Raw genomic sequence first — 24,674 nt, forward strand, 5'->3', positions numbered from 1 at the left:
GTCTCCCATTGGGCCATTAAAAAAAAATTGGGCTGAGGCCTTTTCTAATTGCTCCACCCCTCCAGCCCCCCTCCCCCCGCCTCTGCCCCACGTCTTAAGGCAGGTGCCTCTGGGTTTCCACCATGATGCTGGCCCACGTGCACAGTTCCTTGCTCTTCCCTCCTCCCTACATTGTTTGCTCTGGGGAGATTCAGCAACCGTTTCCATCAGAAGCCAACCTTGCTGGAGATGGATCACTGAGGCCCACGTCCTACACTTTACCAATCAACACAGGTCAGGCAAACGTGGCAAGGAGAAGCTTGTGTGTTAATAAGTGATAGTCAAGGGAGAAGTGACAAAAAGGCAGAGATAAAGAGTGGAGTTTCCTGAAGAGAAAAGGGGAGTTGGTCTCGGCAGTTTTCACATGAAAAGGTTAAAACTGCTTTATTAATACTGAAACACCATTTAAAATTTTATTGACTTACTTTTAATTGAGATATAATCAACATATAACGTTAAATTAATTTCAGGTGCACAACATAATGATGCGATATATGTATTTATTGCAAAATGATCACCAAAATAAGTCTACTTAACATCAATCACCAGACATAGTTACAAATTTTGTAAAAAATTTAATTAATGTTCATCACCTTTTCTTAGATGTTGACTTCTCTTACAAATTAAGAAAATATTGAATTTTATTTGTAGTAAAGAGTTAATTGAGAAATTTCAGAAAATGAAAATTATTTACTCTAGGATCCTAAATATTATTAATTTAAAATGACTCATTTTTACAAATTATGTACTGGCTATATCCCTTAGCCATATTTTTCTTGCTTTCCTCTCTTTTGAAAATAAACAAATTTTACCAGAATGACAAATTTACTGAAACTGAAGAGAATGCTGAGGTTCCCTAATGTTGCCTTAGCCCTTCTCAAATGTAAGACCTTGAATCTCTTTCATTTCTGCCTACCTTAGAAATAAAATATCAAATTGGTGATATTCTTCAGGACTTACAAATTTTAAATTATATATATTATTAAATACTAGAGGCCCAGTGCACGAAATTCGTGCATGGGGGAGGGGGTGTCCCTCAGCCCAGCCTGCACCCTCTCCAATCTGGGACCCCTCGAGGGATGTCCGACTGCCCGTTTAGGGATCGGGCTTAAACGGGCAGTCGGACATCCCTCTCATGTTCCAGGACTGCTGGCCACCAACTGCTCACCTGCCTGCCTTCCTGATTGCCCCTAACCGCTTCTGCCTGCCAGCCTGATCACCCCCTAACGGTTAGGGCCTAACCACTCCCCTGCCAGTGGTTAGGGCCTAACCACTCCCCTGCCAGCCTGATTGATGCCTAACTGTTCCCCTGCCAGCCTGTTTGCCCCTAACTGCCCTCCCCTCCAGGCCTGGTCACCCCTAACTGCCCTCCCCTGTCAGCCTGGTCCCCCCAACTGCCCTCCCCTGCAGGCCTGGGTCCCTCCCAACTGCCCTCCCCTGCTGGCCTGATTACCCACAACTGCCCTCCCTTGCAGGCCTGGTCCCTCCCAACTGCCCTCCCTTGCTGGCCATCTTGTGTCCACATGGGGGCAGCCATCTTGTGTGTTGGAGTGATGGTCAATCTGCATGTTACTCTTTTATTAGATAGGATAGAGGCCTGGTGCACGGGTGGGAGCTGGCTGGTTTGCCCTGAAGGATGTCCTGGATCAGGGTGGAGGTTCCCTTGGGGCATGGGGTGGCCTGGGTGAGGGGCCTGTGGTGGTTTACAGGCCGGCCATGCCCCCTGGCGACCCAAGCAGAGGCCCTTGTATCTGGGGTTTATTTATCTTCTACAATTGAAACTTTGTAGTCTGGAGCGGAGCCAAGCCTTCTGCTTGCTCCGTGGCGGCAGCCATTTTTTTGGGGATTTATGTATCTTCTATAATTGAAACTTTGTAGCCTTAAGCGGAGGCCTGGGCCGGCCAGGGTGTGCAGAAAGCTTGGCTTCCTCCATCACCGGGGGCAACCCTAGCCTCCTGCTCTTTCCAGCTCCGTGGCTGCCGCCATTTCTGTTTGGGTTTATGTATCTTCTATCATTGAAACTTTGTAGCCTTGAGTGGAGGCCTAGGCCGGCAAGGGCAGGCGGAAAGCTTGGCTTCCTCCATCGCCAGGGAAACCCAAGCCTCCCTCCTGCTCTCTGTGGCTGTAGCCATCTTGGTTGAGTTTATTTGCATATTCGCTCCTGATTGGCTGGTGGGCGTGGCTTGTGGGTGTGACGGAGTGATGGTTAATTTGCATATTACTCTTTTATTATATAGGAGATGGCAAATAGAAATAGAATTACATGATACTATTATTAAAATAATAAAGAAACAAAAATAAAATAAAACTAAAATAAAATGAAATAAAACAAAAATAAAATAAAACTAAACTAAAATAAAATAAAACAAAAATAAAATAAAACAAAAATAAAATAGAACTAACAATGGATGTGGCAAGACTGGTATAACTAGCCCATTTATTACAAGCTCTACCCAAAAGCAATCTTATGTAAATTCAATTTATAGGCCCTGGATAGCTTCCCCCATGTTGGTTTCCCAAAAGATCTCTATTGATATTTTCAAGAAACTAGCAGCATACTTCACCTTGGAAAAGTAATATAAAGACACTGCCATTAGTGTTTTTATGTACTTCTACATATCCTTCTTGAATTTGAAATAATGGATAAGTTCAGGTAATAATTTTTGTTCTCTTTCAAATTTTATGACTAAATATTGAGTTGTGTTTTATGGCCCACATTTATTATTTTCTGTACAGCCAGCCAGCAGCTTTAGGCAAAGAATACCTATGGAGTCTGGAATCAGATGCAAAGAAATCAGAGGTTTAAAATGAGTAATCACGTATTCCGGAAGCATAAGGATTGTCCAAAGGTTCTGAAATACAACTAAATACTGCAAACTGTATAATATATAAAAAATAATTTCTCAACCCTCTGTACAATTTCTTATGCTTTTATGACTAGGATAGTTTTCTATTTAAGTATGGTCTCGGATTGTAACTATAAAACTTTATTTTCTCCCGAGTAGTTTTGGGAGGTTTTTTGTTTTTTTTTCTGAGGGAAGAGTTTAGCAAATTGTACTCTGGCAATGGTAAGGAAATTTTAGTTATGAGGAATTTAACAAGGTCACAGGAATGATCCAGTCTTGGTTTCTAAGAGTCAAACTAAAAGAGGGAAATTTAAAGCAGTAAATTCAATAACAAGTAAGGCTGGTACCATAGTCATTAACTAGCTAATATTAATAGCTAGAGGCCCAGAGCATGAAAATTCTTGCACCGGAGGGGGGTCCCTCAGCCCGGCCTGCCCCCTCTCACAGTCTGGGAGCCCTCAGGGCCAGGAGGCGACCTGGGGATCAGGGGAAGGCGAAGCCCCCAACACACCTCTGCTGCTGCCACTGCTGGCAGCGCAAGCCTCAGCTGGCCCTGGTTACCAGAGCCTCGGGCAGCCCCCGGGCGGCTGGGCAGCCGACATTTGAGGCTTGCCTGTGCTTCGGGCCAGCCCTAGGTGGCTGGGAGGCTGAGGGGACTGGGGGACTCTGGAGGTAGGCGCCCCGGCGGGGCTGAGGGGACTGGGCGCTGCCATCTTGTGGCTGTGGGTGCTGCCATCTTTGAAGGTATGACAGTCAATTAGCATATTCCCTCCTTATTGGCTGTGGGTGCTTCTATCTTTGTGAGGGTGTGGTGGTCAATTAGCATATTCCCTCTTTATTAGATAGGATAGGTAGGAAACGAAGGGAAGGCCAGACATTATAAGCATGGTCATCTGGGCAGCTTCACCAGGAAACTGCCTTTTCACACTCCCCAGAGAACCACTTGTCCATTCCAATCACTGTGTGTGTGTGTGTGTGTGTGTGTGTGTGTGTGTGTGTCGTGGAGGGGGGAGTAGGCGGGTGTGGGGGGGGTCAACAAGGAGGAAGTTGGGCACATGCGCAGTGAAGTCAGGTGATGCAGGGAAGATGCTTGCTTGTCAGTGTAACCTGGGAACAAAGATCATTGGCTATGAGGGTGGACCCCAATAGAAGCTTGAGAAAATTTAGGGATACATAGTCCAAAGACAAGGGCATGCTCTCTGTCTTGTTCCCTTTGCTTTGCTCTTGCTTCCTTGCACTCCCTTGTTCCACGGCCCATGCTAACCTGCCATGTGGCCCTAGAAGCCACATGGCCTAGGGTGATGCAGACCCCACACACAATGGACTGCAGCTGGGAACATAAGCTAACCTAGCCACATGCTGGGCTGGGCTGGACTGTGCACACCCAGAGCAGAAGCTCTGGGCAATGGCTTTGACCCTAGCCCTGCTGAAGACAAAAGGGGACATTTTCCAAGGTGGAACAGAGGGAGATGGAACTTTGGAAACCCAGGGGTTTAATTCCAAAGAATACAGCTTTCCATGAGACCACATCCTGCCATGGGGGTCTCAGGAAAATCTTATTTCTGTGGCACCCCAAGAAGTCTACTTCCACCAGCCATGGGGATCTCAGGAAAATCTTATTTCTGTGGCACCCCAAGAAGTCTACTTCCACCAGCCATGGGGGTCTCAGGAAAATCTTATTTCTGTGGCACCCCAAGAAGTCTACTTCCACCAGCCATGGGGGTCTCAGGAAAATCTTATTTCTGTGGCACCCCACGAAGTCTACTTCCACCAGCAATAGGGCAAACACAGAGAGCACCCCACTAATAACAAGGCTACATAATATTTACATGACAGAACAAAACTCTTTTTAGAACTTTTTCTTTTTAATTTTGGTTCTCCTTTTAATGGCCCAGATACAAGTTGTTAATATAACTTGTTTAAAACGAATGAGAACCTGGCTTCTATAGGAGAGAGACAGGGGAAAGGCAGGATTCTGACCTGGGTTCGAATCCTATGAGCTTCTAATTCTCCGCATGACCTAGAAGGTGCTAGAGCTATCACAGTCACTTTGAGAAACTTTGGCTTCTTTATTTGCCAAAATGTGAACCTTAATACATATGGTCCTTGACTTATAATAGCCCTTGACTTACAAAGTTTTTCAACTTAAAATCGTTTGACTTAAGACTTAGGATTTTTTGACTTTACAATGCTGTGAAAACCATATGCATAAGTTACATGAGATATTTATACTGTTATAAAATAGACTTGGTGTTATATAATTTTGCCCAATTTATCTGAGATCTTTAGGCTAATGTAAGTGTTGGGTAAGCACATTTAAGTTAGGCTAGGCTAAGCTATGATATTCTGTAGGGGAGGTGTATTAAATGCATTTTCGACTTAAGATCATTTCAATTTATGATGGGTTTATCAGGACATAATCCCAACGTAAGTTGAGGAACATCTGTACTTAATGTGTCTGTGACAAGTGAGACAATGTATGTGTACATGAAAGCATTTTGAACAATATACTGTAAGTTATTTATTAGGGAAAAGCACATGCCACCTACACTTAGTTTTCATGGTAGTTTAAATTTATGTCACAGTCTAGTTAGGTTGTAAATTCAGTTTATTTTTATGGTTTTTAGCATCCTCTAACTTCAGAGCCAACCTAAAAAATCCTGCACCAGGGACTGTCTTTATGTTGTATTTGGCTAAACAGATCTACCCTTTTTTTTTGAGCACTCACTGGCTATTACTGATGACTAAAATCTGGTTAGAATATCTTTAAAATTATGTAGTAGGTAATAAATTCCACGACACTACTGAGGCGTTTGAGAAATAATTTACTTTCTTAGAATTCAGGTCAAGAGCCGAAACAAAATTATTTATGCATAACCTCAATTTTCCCCTCTCAAGTACACAGACAGAACAAATGCACTATGGATTTTCTTTGGAGAGGTTTGTGTTTATTATGTTTATTTTACTTGTTTTTACATAGGGAACCTTTGTTGGCCTTTAAAATGTAATTTAACAATGTAACTGATGTGGTGGGTTCCTTTTTTTTGCCACCAATAAAACAAACGCATATGACAAAATGAATGTGTACTCATTTCAGCCTGTAAGATTTGTTTTTAAATTATTCTATTTGCAGTCATGGGGGGGGTGGGGGTGGGGGTGGAATGAGATCATTTCTTTCCCGTCTGCCAAAGACAAGCTGTTTTCCCCACCCCACGTGGACAGTTGAGCAGTAAGTCCTAGCGCGCTAGAGTGCTAGTCTACCCACTAGTGCCCTGCCATCTGCGGGCACAAGTGCATTCGCACTAGTAACACTGGATGGGGCAAGACTCAGCTTGGCATCGCCTGTTCCACCAAGAAGACTGTGCTGACAATGTAGCTATCCCTTGTGTCTACTCTATCCCATCTGCCCACTGGATGGGGAAAGAAAGGTCACTCCATGGAGTGTAGTTGCTCTCATCCACTCTCTCCATTTATATACTTTGAGCGCTGGATCACACACGCACTCACATGCACACTCACACACGTGCGCACCGTACCTCACCCAGTTTCAGGCCGGGACACGTCCGCGGCGCACCCCAACCATCCAGCCCCAGGTTCCGCCGCCTCTCCCCACCCACCCGCACTCCACGTGGGCGCATCCCGGCGCCAAGCGGCCTCGCTGCCCACCAGCCCCTCGCTGCCCCGCAGTGGGAGGGAAGGCGCGGCCCTGGGGTCGGACGGACAAAGCGGGCGTCCAATCGAGCCCGGCACTGCTTTCCCGAAGGGAGGGAGGTGCAGCTCGGACGGGCCCAATGAGCGGGGAGCCCGAGTGGGACTTCCTCCGGGAATCCCGTTGGCCAGGCTAGCGGGGCTGTGGGTGACACGTAAGTTGGGTGGGAGGCGGCGGCGGCTGAGGCTCCGCAGCCCCGTCAGTGACAGCGGCCCGCCATCCCCCAAACCTGGGCGGGCACCCAGCCCCCACTGGTCACCCAGATCCCGCGGGCCGCGCGCGGAGGCGCCGCCTGGAACCCGGGTCCTTTTGTTGGGCGCGCACCCCCTCCTTTTGGTGGCAACAAAGTCGCGCAGTGGGAACCGCCGCGAGGGGGCGGGGAGCGGTCAGGGCGGGACTCCGAGTGCCGCCTGGGGCAGTCGGGCCAAAAAGTGGGGAGCAGGAAACAGTGCAGGCGCGCCGGGGATCGGCCAGGACACCCTGCTCAGAAGTATGCGGAGGGCCCCCTCGCGGGCCCCGGCACTCGCGGAGAGCCAGCCTCGCAAAAGTTTGGCGGCGGCCGCCCCGGCGGCGTCGATGGCTGCGCGCCCCGCGGCGCGTGGGGGCTGAGCGGGCGCCACTTCCCCCTCGGCCCCGCTTTTGTGTCTCGCGTCTCCTCCCTATGCTGCGCCCGGCCACCTCCTGCAGCGGCCGCTGCTGAGGCGCTCGCTCGGGCGGCGGGAGGAAGGGCCGGCGGCGGCGGGCACGGCCGCGGCGCGCGGTCCGGCGGGGACTATGGGAAACGGGATGTGCTCCCGAAAGCAGAAGCGGATCTTCCAGACGCTGCTGCTGCTGACCGTGGTCTTCGGCTTTCTCTACGGCGCGATGCTCTACTACGAGCTGCAGACGCAGCTGCGGAAAGCCGAGGCGGTGGCGCAAAAGTACCAGCAGCACCAGGAGTCCCTTTCCGCCCAGTTGCAAGGTATGGTTAACGGGACGCACGCGGCCAGCGGCCAACTTTGCCCCGCGCCTCCGCCCTGGCTGGGAAAGTGGCTTTGGTGAGCAGTTGGCATTGCGGGTGCCACCTCTGACCTTCAGGGACATCGGAGGCGAGCCGTGCAGGGTCGCTGAGCCCCGAGTGTCAGGGGAGATGACATCCCCGTCGTCCGGGTTCTAAAGGCGGTTCCCTTTGAAATGGGTAGCGCCAGCCCCTGGACCCGCTGGGCATAGGATGGGCGGGCGCACACCGACTCCTGTCTTCCAGCACTTACCAAAGGCCCGGCGCAGTCGGGGCAGGCAAGCCAGCAGCCCTCGCTCCCCTTCTGCCAGCCCATCCCAGAGGGGCATGGTTCCCTGGTTCTAGCCACTTGCTTTTCATTTGACGTTGTCAGTAGCCCAAGAAATGGGGAGTTTGGCAGAGATTCCTCAAACTGTGCTATTTTTTTCCCAAGGGAAACTAAGCCATAACCCAGCAGCCCGAACTAATGGCCCCTAGTCCCATGGAAGGCTAGTTTCTGTTAACTTAGTAGGGTGGACTTTAGAGGTATTGGGAAAGTCCATACTACCACCGTTTACCATCCTGCAGGTATGTTTTTCGGGGGAAAAATGTTTGTTTTCCTGAGTAACATTTAGTTTATCACAGAGGTAGGGGTGTGTGTGTGTGTGTGTGTGTGTGTGTGTGTGTGTGTGTTTTACAGTTAGCTTTGGGAAAGTCCAAGAAGAGAAATACAGTGTTTTCACGTTACCAGACATAGCAAACACAACTTGAGCAAGACCTGCAGAAAGACTTAAAGTTCTATCCTTCTCCTTTCAAATCTCACTTAATGTAAATTTCAGAAACATAAATGATGCATGACTGTACAGTAACCACCAAGTTGTCTTCTTAAGAGCATAATCATCCTGTACGTATATTTTGAAAGCTTTTACTTGTACTTGGGTTAGTTTTCAACACTTATGCAGCCTTCTCTCCAACCAAAATAATAATGAAAAGCTGTGTGTAGTGAAATGTTGACAGTCTTTGCTGATAAGGCACATATAGCTTATTTCATATTACTGTGAGGATACGAGCCGAATAGATGTATCTGTCAGTGTGTCTGTATACAAATATAAAACAGATGCCTTTTCGTTACTTCAGCTATTTTGAGTGTTTTCTAGTAAAAAAAAAAAAAAATGAAGATGAGTGAATGATACACGGCCGATTGCTTGGTCTTTTTTGCTCTTCCCAACTTAGCAGACAGGAAAGTATTTTTAGCTTCCTGAAGCTACACAGCCACAGACAGTGAAAATATGTGAGCTGGGCTTACTTCAAAAGGAAAACCTATTTTGGTACACTCTTAACTTAAAAATTTTTTTAACTGTGGACATTTATCCATGAATAATATCGTTGGTATTCAGAGTATGGATATATATTTATTTACTTATTTATTTAGATGATACCAGGGACTTCCCTGTGAGGTTCAGTGCAGTTAGACCAGGGGGACATTTGTCTGTCTAATAGTACAAAGGCAGGGCTGGATTTTTACACTCATGGCTGGAAGGGACTTGTGTGGTGAACTCTGGGAAGTTGTTGCCTTGGTCTCTTACTTTGGGAGACCCATGAGAGCAGGTGCTATCATGTTCCTCAGTACATCCTCAGCCCTGCACAGTGCCTGACACTCAGGAGGGGATCAATATATATTCATTGAGTCAACCAATAAAATTATCCTAAGCCGTGGTGAGAACCTGAATCCCAAGCACATTAGTCTGCTTTCTCGGGCTTCACTTCCCAGTCTCTGCTTTGGAAAAAAACAAACACATAACGGCCACAAAATATTTTGCCCCAAGTAGCGCATTTGCCTCAACTGCCAATGTTGAAACTCATTGACCAAGCCCCTGCTTTCTGGGACATGGCCTTTATTTGCAGCATTCCATTTTGAAAATCAGTTTCAGTGTCTTTTCTTCTTGTGTATGCCTTCTTTCGGTGGTAGTGGGGGGGGGAGTGGTCGTAAGTGGTAACACAAGACAGTTAAACTGCACAACATTGGCTTTGCTGCAGAAGAAAAGATGTAGCTAGTGTGAATGACTTGCCTTACAGCCCATTTCTTAATTTTACTCTTTTACCATTTCCTCCTGAGTTGTGGTGCTGCAACCATTATAACATGATTAAGCATGAAGAATTGTTTCCCAAGCAGGCTACAGTGTACTCTTTTTAAAATGGATTCCCGATTGACTTCTGTAGCATTTATTTTGCATTTCACATCTGCAGGCCATGTAATGAAGCTTTTCTGACGGTATGCAGGTTTGCTTCCCTTTTCCAATGACAAATGACATTTTACTCAGCAGTGCTATGTACCACCTGCATTTGTTTTTAGGGCATTAAACTCTCTATTCTTAAGACTTGTTTAGTTCCCTGAGATCTCTTGATCTGTCTTGGATTAAGATCAGTGTTAATTATGAGTGGCCTTCTATAAAAAGCATGACTCTTGAGCCCAGCCGACATGGCTCAGTGGTTGAGTGTCGACCTATGAACCAAGCACATGTCTGGGTTGCGGGCTCGATCCCCTGGCCAGGGTGTGCAGGAGGCAGCCAATCGATTCTCTCTCATCACTGATGTTTCTATCTCTCTCCCGTCCTCTCTGAAATCAATAAAAATACATTAAAAAATATATGACTCTTGAAATGTTTCTGTAGTTTGGCCCTATAATCCGAAGGTACACATTTGTTAAGTGACCATATTTAGGATGTCTTCACTTTAAGAATGGGTTGTACTCCAGAGTTTATTTTGAAAGGCGGTTACCTCTAACACCTAGTGCAGTGGTCGGCAAACTGCGGCTCGCGAGCCACATGCGGCTCTTTGGCCCCTTGAGTGTGGCTCTTCCACAAAATACCACGGCCTGGGCCAGTCTATTTTGAAGAAGTGGCGTTAGAAGAAGTTTAAGTTTAAAAAATTTGGCTCTCAAAAGAAATTTCAATCGTTGTGCTGTTGATATTTGGCTCTGTTGACTAATGAGTTTGCCGACCACTGACCTAGTGTATTTTTTTAGTAGAACAGTTCCTTAAGTAGGAGATGGTAGGGTGCCATGGGGGACGTTCCAAGCCTAGGCAACCCTCTCCCCACTAAATATAAATATATCTATGTACTGATCTGTCTGCCATCCATACCGTACCTTAATGGTGCTGAGGAGTGGGGCAGAGGTTACATATTGTTGGCAGAGGCAGTACTAACAACTTTTGACCAGCATAGTGTTTCCTTAACCTTTTAAACAATTTTAAGCTCCTTTCAGGTGGGCCATCCACGCACCATTCTCTCCGCCTACACACAGTGTTTCTCCGTTTTGACTGGCCATTAGAATTACCTGGGCAGCTCCCAGACCAATCACATCACAGTCCGTGGGGGTGGAGCCCCCCTGGCACTCTCCCCAGGTTATTACAACATGCTGCCAAGTGGAGCGCCACAGCTCCATAATCTCAACACTGAGCCACTTTACACAGTTACTGTACCTGCTTGGCCGCAAAGACACTTAAGGCTTTTTTTTTTTTTTCTTTTTCGTGAGCATGTGATTCAAATTGTAGTTCTGCAACTTTTTATGTGAATGTGGGCCTCATTTTTCTTATATACTGGAGATTAGAATGACATATTTCATAGGGTATTGTGAGGGTAAAAGAATTAATCCCTATTAAACTGGTAGCATACTTGGCACATGGTAGGTACTGCTCATTGAAGATAGGTTGTTACTATAGACCCTGTCCCTGTTAGATGTAAGATATTTTATCTCTTTCTCTTCCCAGGTTTGTCATGGGTAAAATTTTTTGAAGTTTACAAAATTTGTTTTCATAGTGAGCCACCTCTTTTTATTGTACGTAAATGAATGAACATCGAAGAAAGCAGGTGAACTGTCAGAAATCTGAGTACTTTACTCTGGAAAAGGGGCTTGGCTTAACAATTTAAACTTGGAATATGGTTACTGATTAACTCTTCTGTGTCATTTCAGATTGGGAGAGGGTGTAACTGCTAGAGGTAGGCAATAACCTTGTGCAATGAGATCTGGGAGTGAGATAAAAGTTCAAATGTTTTAAAAGTAGCAGCAGCCCTGATCTCTGTAGCTCAGTTGGTTGGATTATTGTCCCATACACCCAAAGTGGCAGGTTCCATTCCTGATCAGGGCGCATACCCAGCTTTCAGATTCGATCCCTGGTTGGGGTGTGTATGGAAGACAACTGGTTGATGTTTCTCTCACATCGATGTTTCTCTCTCCACCTCTCCATCTCCCTTCCTCTCTCTAAAAATCAACAACAAAAAAGTAGGAGCAAAGTGTCCTTCATTCCTAAAACACTGTATGACATTATTGTAGTGCTCTTGGCCTTCCCAGTGATGACTTGAAACCATCAAGGAAAGGTTTAGATAATGTGTTCTATGCTTCTGTTCCAGATAAGTCCAGGTAAGTGTACAGCAACAATTTAAAATAAAAAACCTTCAGTGTTTCTGAGGTTATATTGTTTTTTTCAGTTAGTTGCCCTTTGCATTATGTTCTCCTAACAGGCAGGATGGTCTGCTAGCCAGAGCCTGAACACATTTTATTGTAACTGGTTACTTTGTTTTCACCTTACCCTGAATCTGCTTTAAAAAGGAAAAGAAAAAAAGAGAGAGAGAGAGAGAAAAGCAAAGAAAAGAGAAAAGGAAAGGAAAGGAAAGAAAAGAAGAAAAGAAAAGAAAAGAAAAGAAAAGAAAAGAAAAGAAGAAAAGAAAAGAAAAGAAAAGAAAAGAAAAGAGAAAAGAAAAGAAAAGAAAAGAAAAGAAAAGAAAAGAAAAGAAAAGAAAAGAAAAGAAAAGAAAAAGAAAAGAGAAAGAAAAGTCTCCTTCAGCTCAGAGCCAGGCTTTTTTAATTCTTTCATCTCTAGTGCCTGGTGCTTGGCAATATAGCAGGTGCTCAATAAATAGTAGGTCTGTGACCTTGTGGTATTTTTTTCTGCCAGTGAATGGGCTTTATATATGTTGGGCAATTAAGTGTAGTGGATAAGAGCTGAGGAGTCAGCACTTGAATTTGATTTCTTGCTCCCACCCCCAATAGCTGTGTGATCATCTGCAAGTTACTTAACTTCTCTGTGACTCGTTTTCATTGTATGGAGTAATCAGGATAATAGTGCTTATAATAGGTTATTGCAAGGATCAGTAGTGTTAGTCAGTATAAAATGCTTAGAAGGCTGTACTCTGTACTTTGGACTATTGGGGAACCTCATGTACCTTAGAATGGTTCACAGACCTCAGTAATTTAAACCCACAGGGGTGGGCAGTGTGTTGTAGGTTTACTCATTTTCAAGTGCAATGTTAGATAGTATCTAGTAAGTAAACATTTTCACTGAAGTATATCTTGCAGTTAAAAGGAGTTATTTATCAAGCTGTATTTGTTTAATTCTGTTGTGTTTTAAAAAATAGAACAGATACTCTCTCCCATTTTTTTCGGGTGTAGGGGGATGGGAGGCAACCTAATTTTTGAAGGCCTTGCTTTGGCAAGGCTGAAAAAGAAAATAGAACAGAAATACTTTCTGGGCTCAGTAGTTTTTATTTGTATGTAAAACCCTGCCTTAAAATCCATTTCCTGAATAAAAGACAAAAACTTCTAGACACTTTTTGAAAAATGTCCTCAATTACATATTCGGTTGAATATATGTAATTTGCAGAAATATTCTATTCCACACATTGCACCTGCCTTAGTCATCCCCGTAAATGGGAACATGCCACTATTGGTTGACATGTAAGATAATGTAAGAAAATTGCTCATTATCTGTGAACCTTTAGCTTAAGTACCAGCTGGGCTGAAAACCTTACCTTGAAATTAAAAAAAAAAAAAAAATCTCCTGCTTTTCCAAATGCAGTTTCTCATAGGACTGAGGTACAAGGCCAGGTTTCAGAAACTTTAGGAATGAGTGAACTGGAGTTGAGGAAATGACGACTGAAGCTGCCGGGGACCAAAATACAAAGGATTTGAGAGAAATCAGAAGAAGGGAGAGAAAAAAGGGGACTAACATCAGTTTATGATTTTCCATGCATTGAGGCATTCTTGCTCACATCTCTATGTCCTGAAAAGAAACAGGGGTTAATGAAAGGAGAATGGGTTTGGCATCAGATACAGTGTGAATGCATTTCTGGTGTTTGCCAGTAGAATGACCTTGACCTCTCTGAACTTCAGTTTCTTCATATTTAATTGGGGATAACAATGACTATCTTGCACACTTATATGGGTTAGAAATAATACACTTAAAGTGCACAACTTGAATGCTGGAGGGAATAACAATGACAATTATTGGGTGACCAGGACTACTGTTGCTGGATTAGTACCATGCTGGTTATTTGGCCATCGTTTGCTATATCTAGTACAGCAATTTTCAGCCTTTTTCATCTCATGGCACATATAAACTGATCACTGGAATTCTGCCGCGCACCAAAAAAATATTATATTTTTTGTCAGTCTGACAGAAAAATAGGTATAATTTTGATTTTCACACTGGGAGGCTATTATTGTGTTGGCTGTTGTCAGTTTTTTATTTGACAAACTAAGGGAAAAGAGGTCTGTGCCCCTGACTAAATAATAGTGAGGTATTGTATGTTTATTTTTAAATATTAGTATTACTTTTTAGAGAAGGAGGAAGGGAAAGAGAGAGAGAAACATTGATGGGCTGCCTCTCGCAAGTTCCCTACCACGGATTGAGCCCACACCTGGGGCATGTGCCCTCGCCTGGAATTGACCTGGCAACCTTTTGGTGCAGGGGACACACCCAGCCAACTAAGCCACAGATATTGCATGTTTTAAAAATTCTTGCGGCACACCTGTTGAAAATCATTCTGTCCTTTCTATTGTTTTGGCCCTTTTGGGGGGAAAGAAAAAGATCTGAAAACATTTTACATGGTTGCAAGTAAGAGTTGCTGTTTTTATTTTGACCACTAAATGTTATTTTATCATTCAGAACAAAATGTTTTTACTTCTTTTGCCAGTCAGTCGTTTGTGGGTTTTGGCTTTGTTAGGCGTGAAAGTTTTATATGTAATATAACTTTATTTTTATTTTTTTAAATATACTTTATTGATTTTTTTTTACAGAGAGGAAGGGAGAAGGATAGTTAGAAACATCGATGAGAGAGAAACATCGATCAGTTGCCTCCTGAACACCCCCTACTGGGGATAGTGTCCGCAACCAAGGTACATGCCCTTGACCGGATTCGACCTTGGGACCCTTCAGTCCGCAGGTTGATGCTCTATCCACTGAACCAAACCGGTTAGGGCTGTGATGTAACTTTATTAATAAAATGGCAAACTATATTGTCCTCCTAAGCTACTGTTATTTGAAGTGACTTTATTAAGATAAAATTTTAAAATTCATTTTAAGGAATTAAATTATTTTAAGTACATAGCGTTTATTGATTGTCTACTGTGTTCAGGTACAGGCTTTTTCTCATTTAACAGTGACACAAGCACTTTAATGTGAATGAGCAATCTGAGGCTCAGGGAGGTTAACTTGCCAGTATGAAGGTCAAATCCAACGAAACAGCTTAGAATGCTAATGTGACTTCCTAGCTCATATTCTTTCCTCAGTTCTCCATTGACCTCAAAAAATTATCTTAGTGTCTCATGACAGTATTGCTGGTTTTGAGAAAGTAGGTTAGGTGAGTCATATGAGGATTCAAGATAAAATTTAGATCAGAAGTAACAGGTGTGATTATTTGATTTCCAGAGTGTAGGACTTTTGCTTCTGTTATGAAAGATGATTTTGGATGATACTGAATTGGTTTTAGGCGGCATACAGATGCCACATAAAATAACATCAAATCATATAATAAAAAACTGCCCTTTTGAATTCCCTTTCAGTGTGTTCTTGACAAATCAAGTAGAAACTCTCAATTTGATTCTAGAACCTCTCCCCTAGATAGAGTTGCTCATTTGTTTTTTTCAAAGAGAACAGATTTCAGGGAGCCAACAGCCCGATAACTAGAATTTAATAATTGTTTTATTGCATGTAACTTTTACAGTTACCATCCATGAATGCCGTGTAAGTCAGGTTTTTCATTTATAATGTACTAGCATAAAGTTTCCTTTTTAGAAGTTTATTGTAGGGGGGAAAAATACAGGTTTTGTGTGCCTGAAGTAAGAACTCCTGTTGGGAGTACCTGCATGAAGGTTAGGAATGCATCAGCTGTTCAAGTCTGCATCTTACAGTTAAGAAAACAGTCCTGAAGCTGATGAGTCACTTACCATGTGTCTCAAGTACCCTGACTTCCAGTACAACGTGGCACTCCGCACGGTGCTCTGCTCTCTCTGGACAGACCAGCAGCACCCAGGCAGTCAGGACAGAAGTGGGAGTTGCTATTTTTAACAATGCTGTGTCTCTCTGAATGGCATATTTGTGTTCTTTGCTTTTCTTGGCCTGGGAGTGCTTATCCAGAGGACATGTCAGTCATTGCCCTTCACTAATAAGCCTCTCTAAATAGGCTCATAGCCTGGAGGGACGTGGGCATGAAATAAATTGCTCTTTATAACAGTGTGACATTTAAAATATATATATTGCTTTAACAACTTTTCGTATATAAAATGTCACAATATGATAGTGAATAGAAAAGTAACAGATACACTGTTATTCTGCAGAGTAAGGCATAATAGAATATTTGAATGACACCATTTCTTTTCCTTTGAGAGTAAGCGAATTTAAGAAAACTCTATAATTATTTTAAGAGAGATAAACATTTCTTTTCCCCATTTTGCATCCCATTTAAGCCCCTTTATATAGAGTTTTTGTTACAAACAAACAAAAATCTACAAATTAAGATATTTCAGAGAGCTTTGACATTGCTTGGATGCTCTGGACAACAGCTTGATGCTATAATATCAAGATCCTGAACATACATTAAAATTGAGTAGCTGATAATTACTTGATTATCTAGTTTGGTTAGTGTAGAACAGTTTATCAAGTTTTACATTGTTAAGATTTAATAATATGAATCTATAATTTCTATTATATCAATCTCTTAACCTATTAACAAACATTTCAAGGGGATTTTTAAAAGGACTTTATATCCTTTTTAAAGGTTTGAAACTATTAAAACATGTTAAATTGTACTGATGTCACACATCACTTTTATTAGAAGATGAAAAATAAATTATCTTTGCTATATAGTGAGCATCAGCTCAAAATCCAGAAGTCATCTAAGTTTGATCTGGATGTGGGTGAAGCTCCTTGGGTTTAATTTCTACAGCACAGTTCCTCTTCATCTGCAGGCCTGTGAAACTAAGGTGTCAAGTATTCTGACCTTGAAACAACCAACATACAATGGGGTGGGGCGGGGGGGCAGGCGTAAGATGCTGCCATATTCTTGTTCATCAAAGCAGAAAATCCAAGGTATGGTTCATCGCAATTCAGAAATCCAGCTAAGCAAATACATGGTCCTTGCGTAGATTTTCAGGCCTGGGAATAGTTTTCCATGACTGTTTATTCTTCTGTTTTGGCTATTGGTTCCACTCTCTGAATCATCCTTCCTTTTTCATGGAAGGTATTATGTGCCTGTTTCTGAGTTTTCTCAGCCTGCTTCCTGCCAGTAGAACTTTTGGGATCTATGGCCCTTTTGCATCCAGTACTATCGCTGTCCCTCTCAGTCCAAACTGGCAGTTTCTGCTGATAAAATGCTCTCAAAACTTTTGTGGGTCTTCTGTGAAACTCGTTGGTGCTTACTCTGTTAGACAAAAACCACACCCACATATTTGTTGTAGGTAAATTCTTCTCTACCTTGGGCTTCTGCTGAGACTAAGGAGAGACCACACCCTTTATCTTCCCAAAGGCCTATTGAAAGGACCTGCAAGTCACAGCCTTAAACTTTTCCTGTGGTCTGGCTGAATCATTCTCTGAGACACCACATTTCCAAGCTCTTAACAAGGATTTCAAAAGCCACACTGTCCATCTCATCTTTAGATCATGTTCTTTTTTTCTGACAGTTCCCTGGATTTGATCTTTGCTTGGAAGCTATTTCTTAATTTTAGCCTTGTTTGTAGTCAAGGGAGGTTGAGAAAGCTCAAAACCATCAAGTCCTGCCTCCTTTCTGTTTAGTAGTCCTTCCTTCTCACAGTTTACTGTAAGTAACAAGAAGAAACCAGGTAGCATCTTCAACATTTTGCTGGGAAATCTTAGGTAAACCACCCAGTTCATTTTTTACTTCTCATATACCTGCAAGCGACTGCTAGTCATGTACCTATAAGGAAGTGTGGGTATTGGGAAGCCTTCTGCCACTACATAATTTCCAGCTTCCAATAAAATTTTCTTCACTTTCATTTACGCCTTTACTAGCAATCCTTTCAGAGCCAGAATTCTGTGGACACTGTGCTCAAGGCACCTTATCCTCTACTTGCACCCCTCGTAAGGCCCACTACACAGTCCCAGTGCTGCTCCCGCCTTTGAGATATTGGTTGCAGCAGCACTTAACTTCCAAAATCTGTATTAGCTACCCTGTTGCATAGCAACAGAAAAGGAAGCTCTTTTCTGTTGAAACTGTCCAAGGCAACAGCAAATCATTCCCAAACTAAATTTCCTTAAAACAGCAAATGTTAATCTTACAATCTCTATGGGAAAGGAAATTGGGCTTAGCTGGGTGATTCTCCCAAGATCTGTCATGAATGTCACATGATAAAGCTGCTGATTAGCTTTGAAATCTTCTCAAAACTCAACTGGGATTGAAGAATCTTTCAGAATTCACAATATGGTTGGCAGGCCTCAGAAGGTCTGCTTTCAATCCTGCTCATCTGGGACTTTTCGCTGGACTTTCCATAGCACCAGCATGGAACTTACAACATGAGAACCCAAGATGAAAGGGAAAGTATTTTAATAACCTAATCATCTTGAAAGTGATAAAGCATCACCGTGTTATCATTACCAAAGTCCTCACAAGCTAACATTTATTGGACACTTTCTATGTACCAGGCAACTGTTCTAAATCATCTTGGATTATACAACCTAATGATTTTGAAAAAATGTTTTGCTACATATTAAAATGTGATTTACCATTTAATTTGAAATAGGAAGTGGCATTTGAAATCATGGCCTCCAGAAGGAAATTGTCTGGTGTCTAAAGCATCTTATCTGGAGGAATTAAGATTCAAAGAGAGGTCTAGGTAACTTTCTGAAGTACAACCCCAATTTGTAGGCTGTCAAGAGAAATCCCAAAGTGGAAGGTGTCATGTCCTTGGGGAGTTTCAAAATCCATTGACAAAATATGAAAATGTCCCACTGCTACAAAGGCCTGTATTTCATTGGCAAGTAGGCGGGAATGCAGTGCAGTGTGTTAGTTCATACAGTATTTTCACATGCTTCTGAATGTTCCTTTTGACTTTATAGACTGCGGTCCTTGGTAAAGACCTTGCTATTTAATAGAAGATAATTTTTTATGGAGTTTTACTGGTCTTGGATAACAAAACCTTTTATTTAAAGAAAGTGTAAATGGAATGACAATTTCAACTTGTTCATTCATCCATACTTTGAAAGTCAAGTTTAAAATATTGCAGTATATGAGTATTCTTTTGTGATATTGATAAAATAAAAATAGAGCAAAAAAGCATATTATGAAAAAGTCATTACATGTTTTCTGAACAATTGTAATTTCAAATTCATGGTATGACCTCACTCTTCTAAACATATTTTAGTAATTAGAAATACATGAAATAAATATTTCTATTTTCCTTTTGACTGGGCTAAACATATTTCTACTAGAGGCCCAATGTGCGAAGATTCGTGCAAGAATGGGCCTTCCTTCCCCTGGCTGTTGGCACTGCCTTTGCTCCGGCTGGAGCTGCCTTTTCGCTCCGGCCCGGCCGCCTTTCCGCCTTCCCACGCTGCCCAGAGGCCCGCCCTGCCCCCAGCCACTTGGCGCCTGCATATGCAAATAAACCTGCCAGCTTTGTTGGGTTAATTTACATACTCACTCCTGATTGGCTGGTGGGTGTCACAAAGGTATGGTCAATTAGCATGTTACTCTTTTATTAGTGTAGAAAAGAGATTGGGAATTGGATAGAGAATATTTTGTCAAAATGTTTGAGGCTATATTCCATTCAACAATTAAGGAGAGTTCTGTTCTTGTCAGTGAGAAGTGACTGTTGAATTTCTGTTGAATCAGTGATTGTCTCTCTGCCCCACGCCTATCTGTGTGGGTGCCAGGTGACTGCCATGATATTCATGGTTACTTTATGTTACTGTGGACTTCTCTTGGTGATAATCATGTGGATATCATAAATCTCCTGTGACATGTGGTCTCTGCTCTCCGTCCCCAAAACCAAAAGGGTAAAAATTCCCTCTATGTTTCACGCTGTAGTGCTAGTGTGCAGTGTGATTCTTAGGGAGATTTACAGGTTAAAATTTTGTTTTTTATGTTTTTTATTCCCTGGATTGATTAGGGTCCAAATGGACTGAGCTAAAGGAAGCTCTTTTCTGTTGAAACTGTCTAAGGAAGCAGAAACTAGGAGTTAGCTAGAATGATGGTATGTGTGAGTATACCCTAAGAAATCTTCATCTGTGGTCCCACAGTAGCAACACTTTGAGTACAGGTTGCACCTTTAAAGAAAGACTGCTTTGTTGTATTTTTGGCCTCCAGCTGTTCTTACAACTCATTCCTAAGACCACATTGTGGGTCTTGTCTCTGACCTTCTCTTCCTTTAGGGTGGCATTTTCTATTTGGGATCCATGGGGGTCCATGAACTTCCTGAAAATATGTCACTTTTGTATATGTGCCATCTTCTAAGACAGAAGCCATAGCTTTTATCAGATTCTCAAAGCCTCAGTGACCTGAAAAAGGTTAAGAACCACTGCTTTAGGGCAAATTCCTCTTTCTGAGGTATTTTTAAGTCCACCTTGGAATTTGACCTCCCCTGGTCCTATCCCATGAACCCTTTAGAAATTAGTTGGGTTTGTAATGGGGTAGCAATAGTCACTACTGTTCCCTTAAAGCTCTAACCCACACCACCCCCTCAAATTTAAGAAGAATCCTAATTAGGGACCTAAATGGCATTTAATAGTTGCATTTTTTAGAATCCATTAGTAATTGCTTCATAAATACTAAAAAGTGCCTTGCAATTACATGAGAAATTTATACTTTTCAAATTTCTTTATATTCATGATATCTCCCCCCCCCAAAAAAAAAAAACACACAAAAAAAAACAACACAACAACAACACTGTGTTATAGAATAAAGCAAAACATGCCGTATTGTGACCAGTTTAAATTTGGGGAAACGGAAGTCCCACAGCCAGCCAGTGCTACACTTGGTATTGATGCTCACATTGCTTGAATCCTAACTCAGGGCCCTGACTAATCCTCAGTTTCCAAGGCTCCCTTGCCCTGGAACTCACTATAATGAGGTTTTAACAGTAATCATCAAACAGTTTCTTTCTGACTTTGCTCTTGGAGAGAACTCAATCCTTTACAGATTCTGTCAAATAGTCAATATTCCCAGTTGGTGACTCACCTGGATTAGAGAACTGGTCTCCTGCGAGTCTACCTGCCAGCCCCCACCTCTTCCCATCCCTATGACCAAGGAAGGTGCTAATGGCTGCTCAAGCTACTCCTTCCTGCTGCAGCTCTATAGCTTTGTATGTCAGTAGCTTATTCCTTTTTGGATCGCACACGCCCTGCAGGATCCTGGAAGGCTCCATGGAGATTGGGTTCCCCTATATTAAGATTAGTAGTCACTGTGGTTAACTGGGCTTTCCCACCCTTTCCATCTATCTCTCTGGCACATTGTCCTTGATCCAAAAGTAGGGGCTTGGGTGGTTCTTTACCTTGGGGTGATTTTTTTTTTTGGACTCCTATACATGCTGGGGTGTAGACAGGGCTTAAGCTCCTGCTACTTTCACCACAGGCTGTCACCTCCTGATAGCAACTGTGGCTTCATCCTGACTCTTGAGGGGACTTTGAAGCTCACCACTCAACTGATTCTCCAGCTGTGGTATTTAGTTTCCAGATGTAGAAGTCAGATCACTCCTAAATAAATCATAGATTGGTGGGGCGGGAGAGAATGTTTGTAGAACCCAGGTTGCAAAGAGCAGCATATGGTTATGTTTTGGTTTGGACTACACAGCACTCTGAAAAATTTCACAGTAGTTGTCTACAAGGAAAACGATATTTTATGTAAACATCCGATTCCCGACTTTGAAGTCATAAGATCCCTGGACACTGAGCTGCATTCCTGCATGGTGAATGGCTCACATTTTGAACGGAACATGTGGGCTTCACTTGGCAAAAATTCTAATGGGATTCTTTATCTTGATTAGCTTCTTTGGTTTATCAATGAAGAAAGCGAGCCTCAGAAAGATAGAATGACTCGACATCTGTGCTTTCCAGTGTAGCCTTGGCCACGTGTGGCAAAAGCACTTACAATGCAGCTAGTGTGATTGAGGAACTGAATTTTAAATTTTAATTAATTTAAATTTAAAAATCAAAACAGAAGTATTGTAAAATATTTGTCTGTCCAACACAACTTTATTGTTTTGGTGACACTACATTTCCGTTAACTGTTGTCTTACAATAGATATAATTAGTGGATTACACTGTTCAGATACTTTCTACTTTTTTAAAATTTGCGACTGCTAGAAATTTAACAATTACGCATGTGATTCACAGTGTGCTTCTATTGGACAGTGCTGACCTGGCAGAGCCCACAGATGGCTGGTGGCAGGTGTGATGTTTGTCCGCAGATACCCACAGTTATAACCATATTTTTTCTCCATGACGAAAGTGTTACTCAGCTTTCCTTTTAATCCTCAAAACATTTTCATTATAATATACAATCTCACAAACTCCTGTAGGAATTTAGTTTTCCTCATTTTTATGTGGCATGATACAGAAGTGATTTTATGTAAGAGAAAATTCAGCTTTGTGTATTACCAACTACTATATAATACAGGTAATTTTAAAAGTAAAATTAATATTCATGATACATATGACTACTTTTAATTTTTAATACCATTAAAATAACATTGTATTTGATTTTGGCACAGATGTATAAGAGATGTAGTCTAAAATTAGTTACATATTGTAGCTTTAAAACTAGACAAAATTAATTTTAGATCTAATATATTGTGTTCTTATATTTGACAAGATAAGAAGGAATCAAAAACTTCACAAATAAAACACTGGGTATGAGAATAACCCAGTCAACTCTAACATTTCCTTTTTTTTGACATTTTAGTTATGGAACTATGAATTGTAACATATATACATAAAAGTGCACAAATTGTAACCATACAGCTTGATGATTTTTGAAAACATTTGTGCACCAGCAACCTGCTCAAAACACACAACAATACCAGCACCCTGAAGTTCCCTTGAACCACTTCAGTCACTGCCCCCACCTCCTAAAAACAATCACTGTTGATTAATTTTACCTGTTTTTGCACTTTAGCTAAAGGAAATCAAATAATATATACTCTTGCGTCTGGCTTCTTTTGCTTAATATTGTTTGTGAGATTCACCTGAGCTGTTACGTGCATAGATTGTTTATTTCTATTAGTATGCCATTGTGTAAGTCTATCACAATTTATCCATTCTACTATTGATGGACATTTGGGTAATGTCAATGCCTGTTGTTTTGTTCGTGTGTGTGTGTGTGTGTGTGTGTGTGTGTGTGTGTGTGTGTGTGTGTGTGTGTGTTTATTTCAAGGATTAGCAGTTTCTTAATGAACTTGATGGCTATTTTGAGTAAGGTAATACAATTTAAGGACTGTTTTGAGAGCATTTTCAAAATTGTTACCTTATTATTGCCCCTCTCCTAGTACTAATGTAATATCCTTATCCTGTCTGTATGTGTATTATTAGTATAAATTTAAAAATATGATCCAAAATAAAAATAATTAAAACTTAATGTTCAAAACACAAGCATTGGTATCATTGTTCAGCCAATGATAAGCTGCCCTAGGGCCTGCCCAGATATGAGCTGACTTTTCTCTCCACCATCATTCATGCGCATTTGATACATTCTTTTTCCATTTGTATTGTGTAAAGCGGTAACTTTTAAAGTAATTTATCTATTTTAAAAGAAATTACAACAGGTCCAGTTACTGCCTTTGGTTAAATTTATTTCCTGACGCATGTTCACAATCCCCCTAGTTTGGGAACACTGCTGTCACTGGAAGGATCCCGAGTATAACTGAGTACTCAGGAGGAAAATTATGGAGCGAACGCAGCACCTGGCGGTGCTTAAGCTAGCCTTGAGAGCTCTTCTAAGTTACAGTTTTGTGAGTTTAAATTCTGAGCTGCTAGCTTAGATGAACAATAGTGAAAATAAGAATTACCTGTAGTGACTCATGCTCAGCAATTTGTTGATACACAGTAAATTTCACAGCATAGTTTTGCTTTATTGTATACAAGTGGCAAAAAGGGCAAAATGTTCTTGGAATTGATCCATGAAAAGCTCCTAAATATTGCCTTCATAACCTGTGATAATTGAACTTGTGTTAGGCTACAGTTTGTCTTCATACAAATTATGCTAGAAAACACTAATAAAATATTTGTGTAAGTGAAAATCTATCCCTTTTTACATGAACAGATTTCTAAATATTTAGGAACATAAGAAGGAAAGATAGCCTCCTAGCTTAATGGATGATTCTTATCTATAGATTCAGGCAGGCCCTAAAAGCATTAGTGCTCAAAAGCAATACAGAGAACAGACTGACAGCTGTCAGAGGGAAGGGGGCTGTGGGAATGGGTAAAAAGGTGAAAGAATTAAGCCAGGAAGGAAGGGAGGGAGGGAGGGAGAGAGGGAGGGAGGGAGGGAGGGAGGGAGGGAGGGAGGGAGGGAGGGAGGGAGGGAGGGAGGGAGGGAGGGAGGAAGGATACCATGGTGATTACCAAAGGGAAAGCAGGGGTTGGTGGAGGTAGAAGAGGGTATAGGGGGGAGAAATAGTGATGGAAGGAAACTTGATTTGGAGAGGTGAACACACAATATAATATACAGAGGATGTATTACAGAATTGTATACCTGAAGCCTATGTAATTTTATTACCAATGTCACTCCAATAAATCAATTAAAATTATACTTATTGAACTCTTTCTTAATTCAAGAATTTTACTAATTCATACTGGCTCCCCCTCCCAGCACTGGTTAG

At 42.1% G+C, this 24,674-nt stretch overlaps 1 protein-coding gene across 6 annotated transcripts in view; it reads left to right on the top strand.

Moving 5' to 3' along the window:
• Window positions 1-6,669: 6,669 nt before the first annotated feature.
• The window catches only part of GOLIM4 (golgi integral membrane protein 4), a 78,456-nt gene continuing 60,451 nt past the window's right edge, over window positions 6,670-24,674 (top strand). For 5 of the 6 annotated variants that reach the window (XM_080654234.1, XM_080654236.1, XM_080654235.1 and 2 more), the window contains exon 1: window positions 6,728-7,555. In XM_080654234.1, coding sequence (XP_080510360.1) covers window positions 7,369-7,555 — 187 coding nt within the window. In that variant the 5' untranslated portion in view covers window positions 6,728-7,368. Of the gene's footprint in view, window positions 7,556-24,674 lie in introns of all 6 variants that reach the window. The other variant, XM_080654237.1, reaches the window with a different exon arrangement.

This window comes from Plecotus auritus, assembly GCF_963455305.1.
Source record: "Plecotus auritus genome assembly, chromosome: 2".
Lineage (NCBI taxonomy): Eukaryota > Metazoa > Chordata > Mammalia > Chiroptera > Vespertilionidae > Plecotus > Plecotus auritus.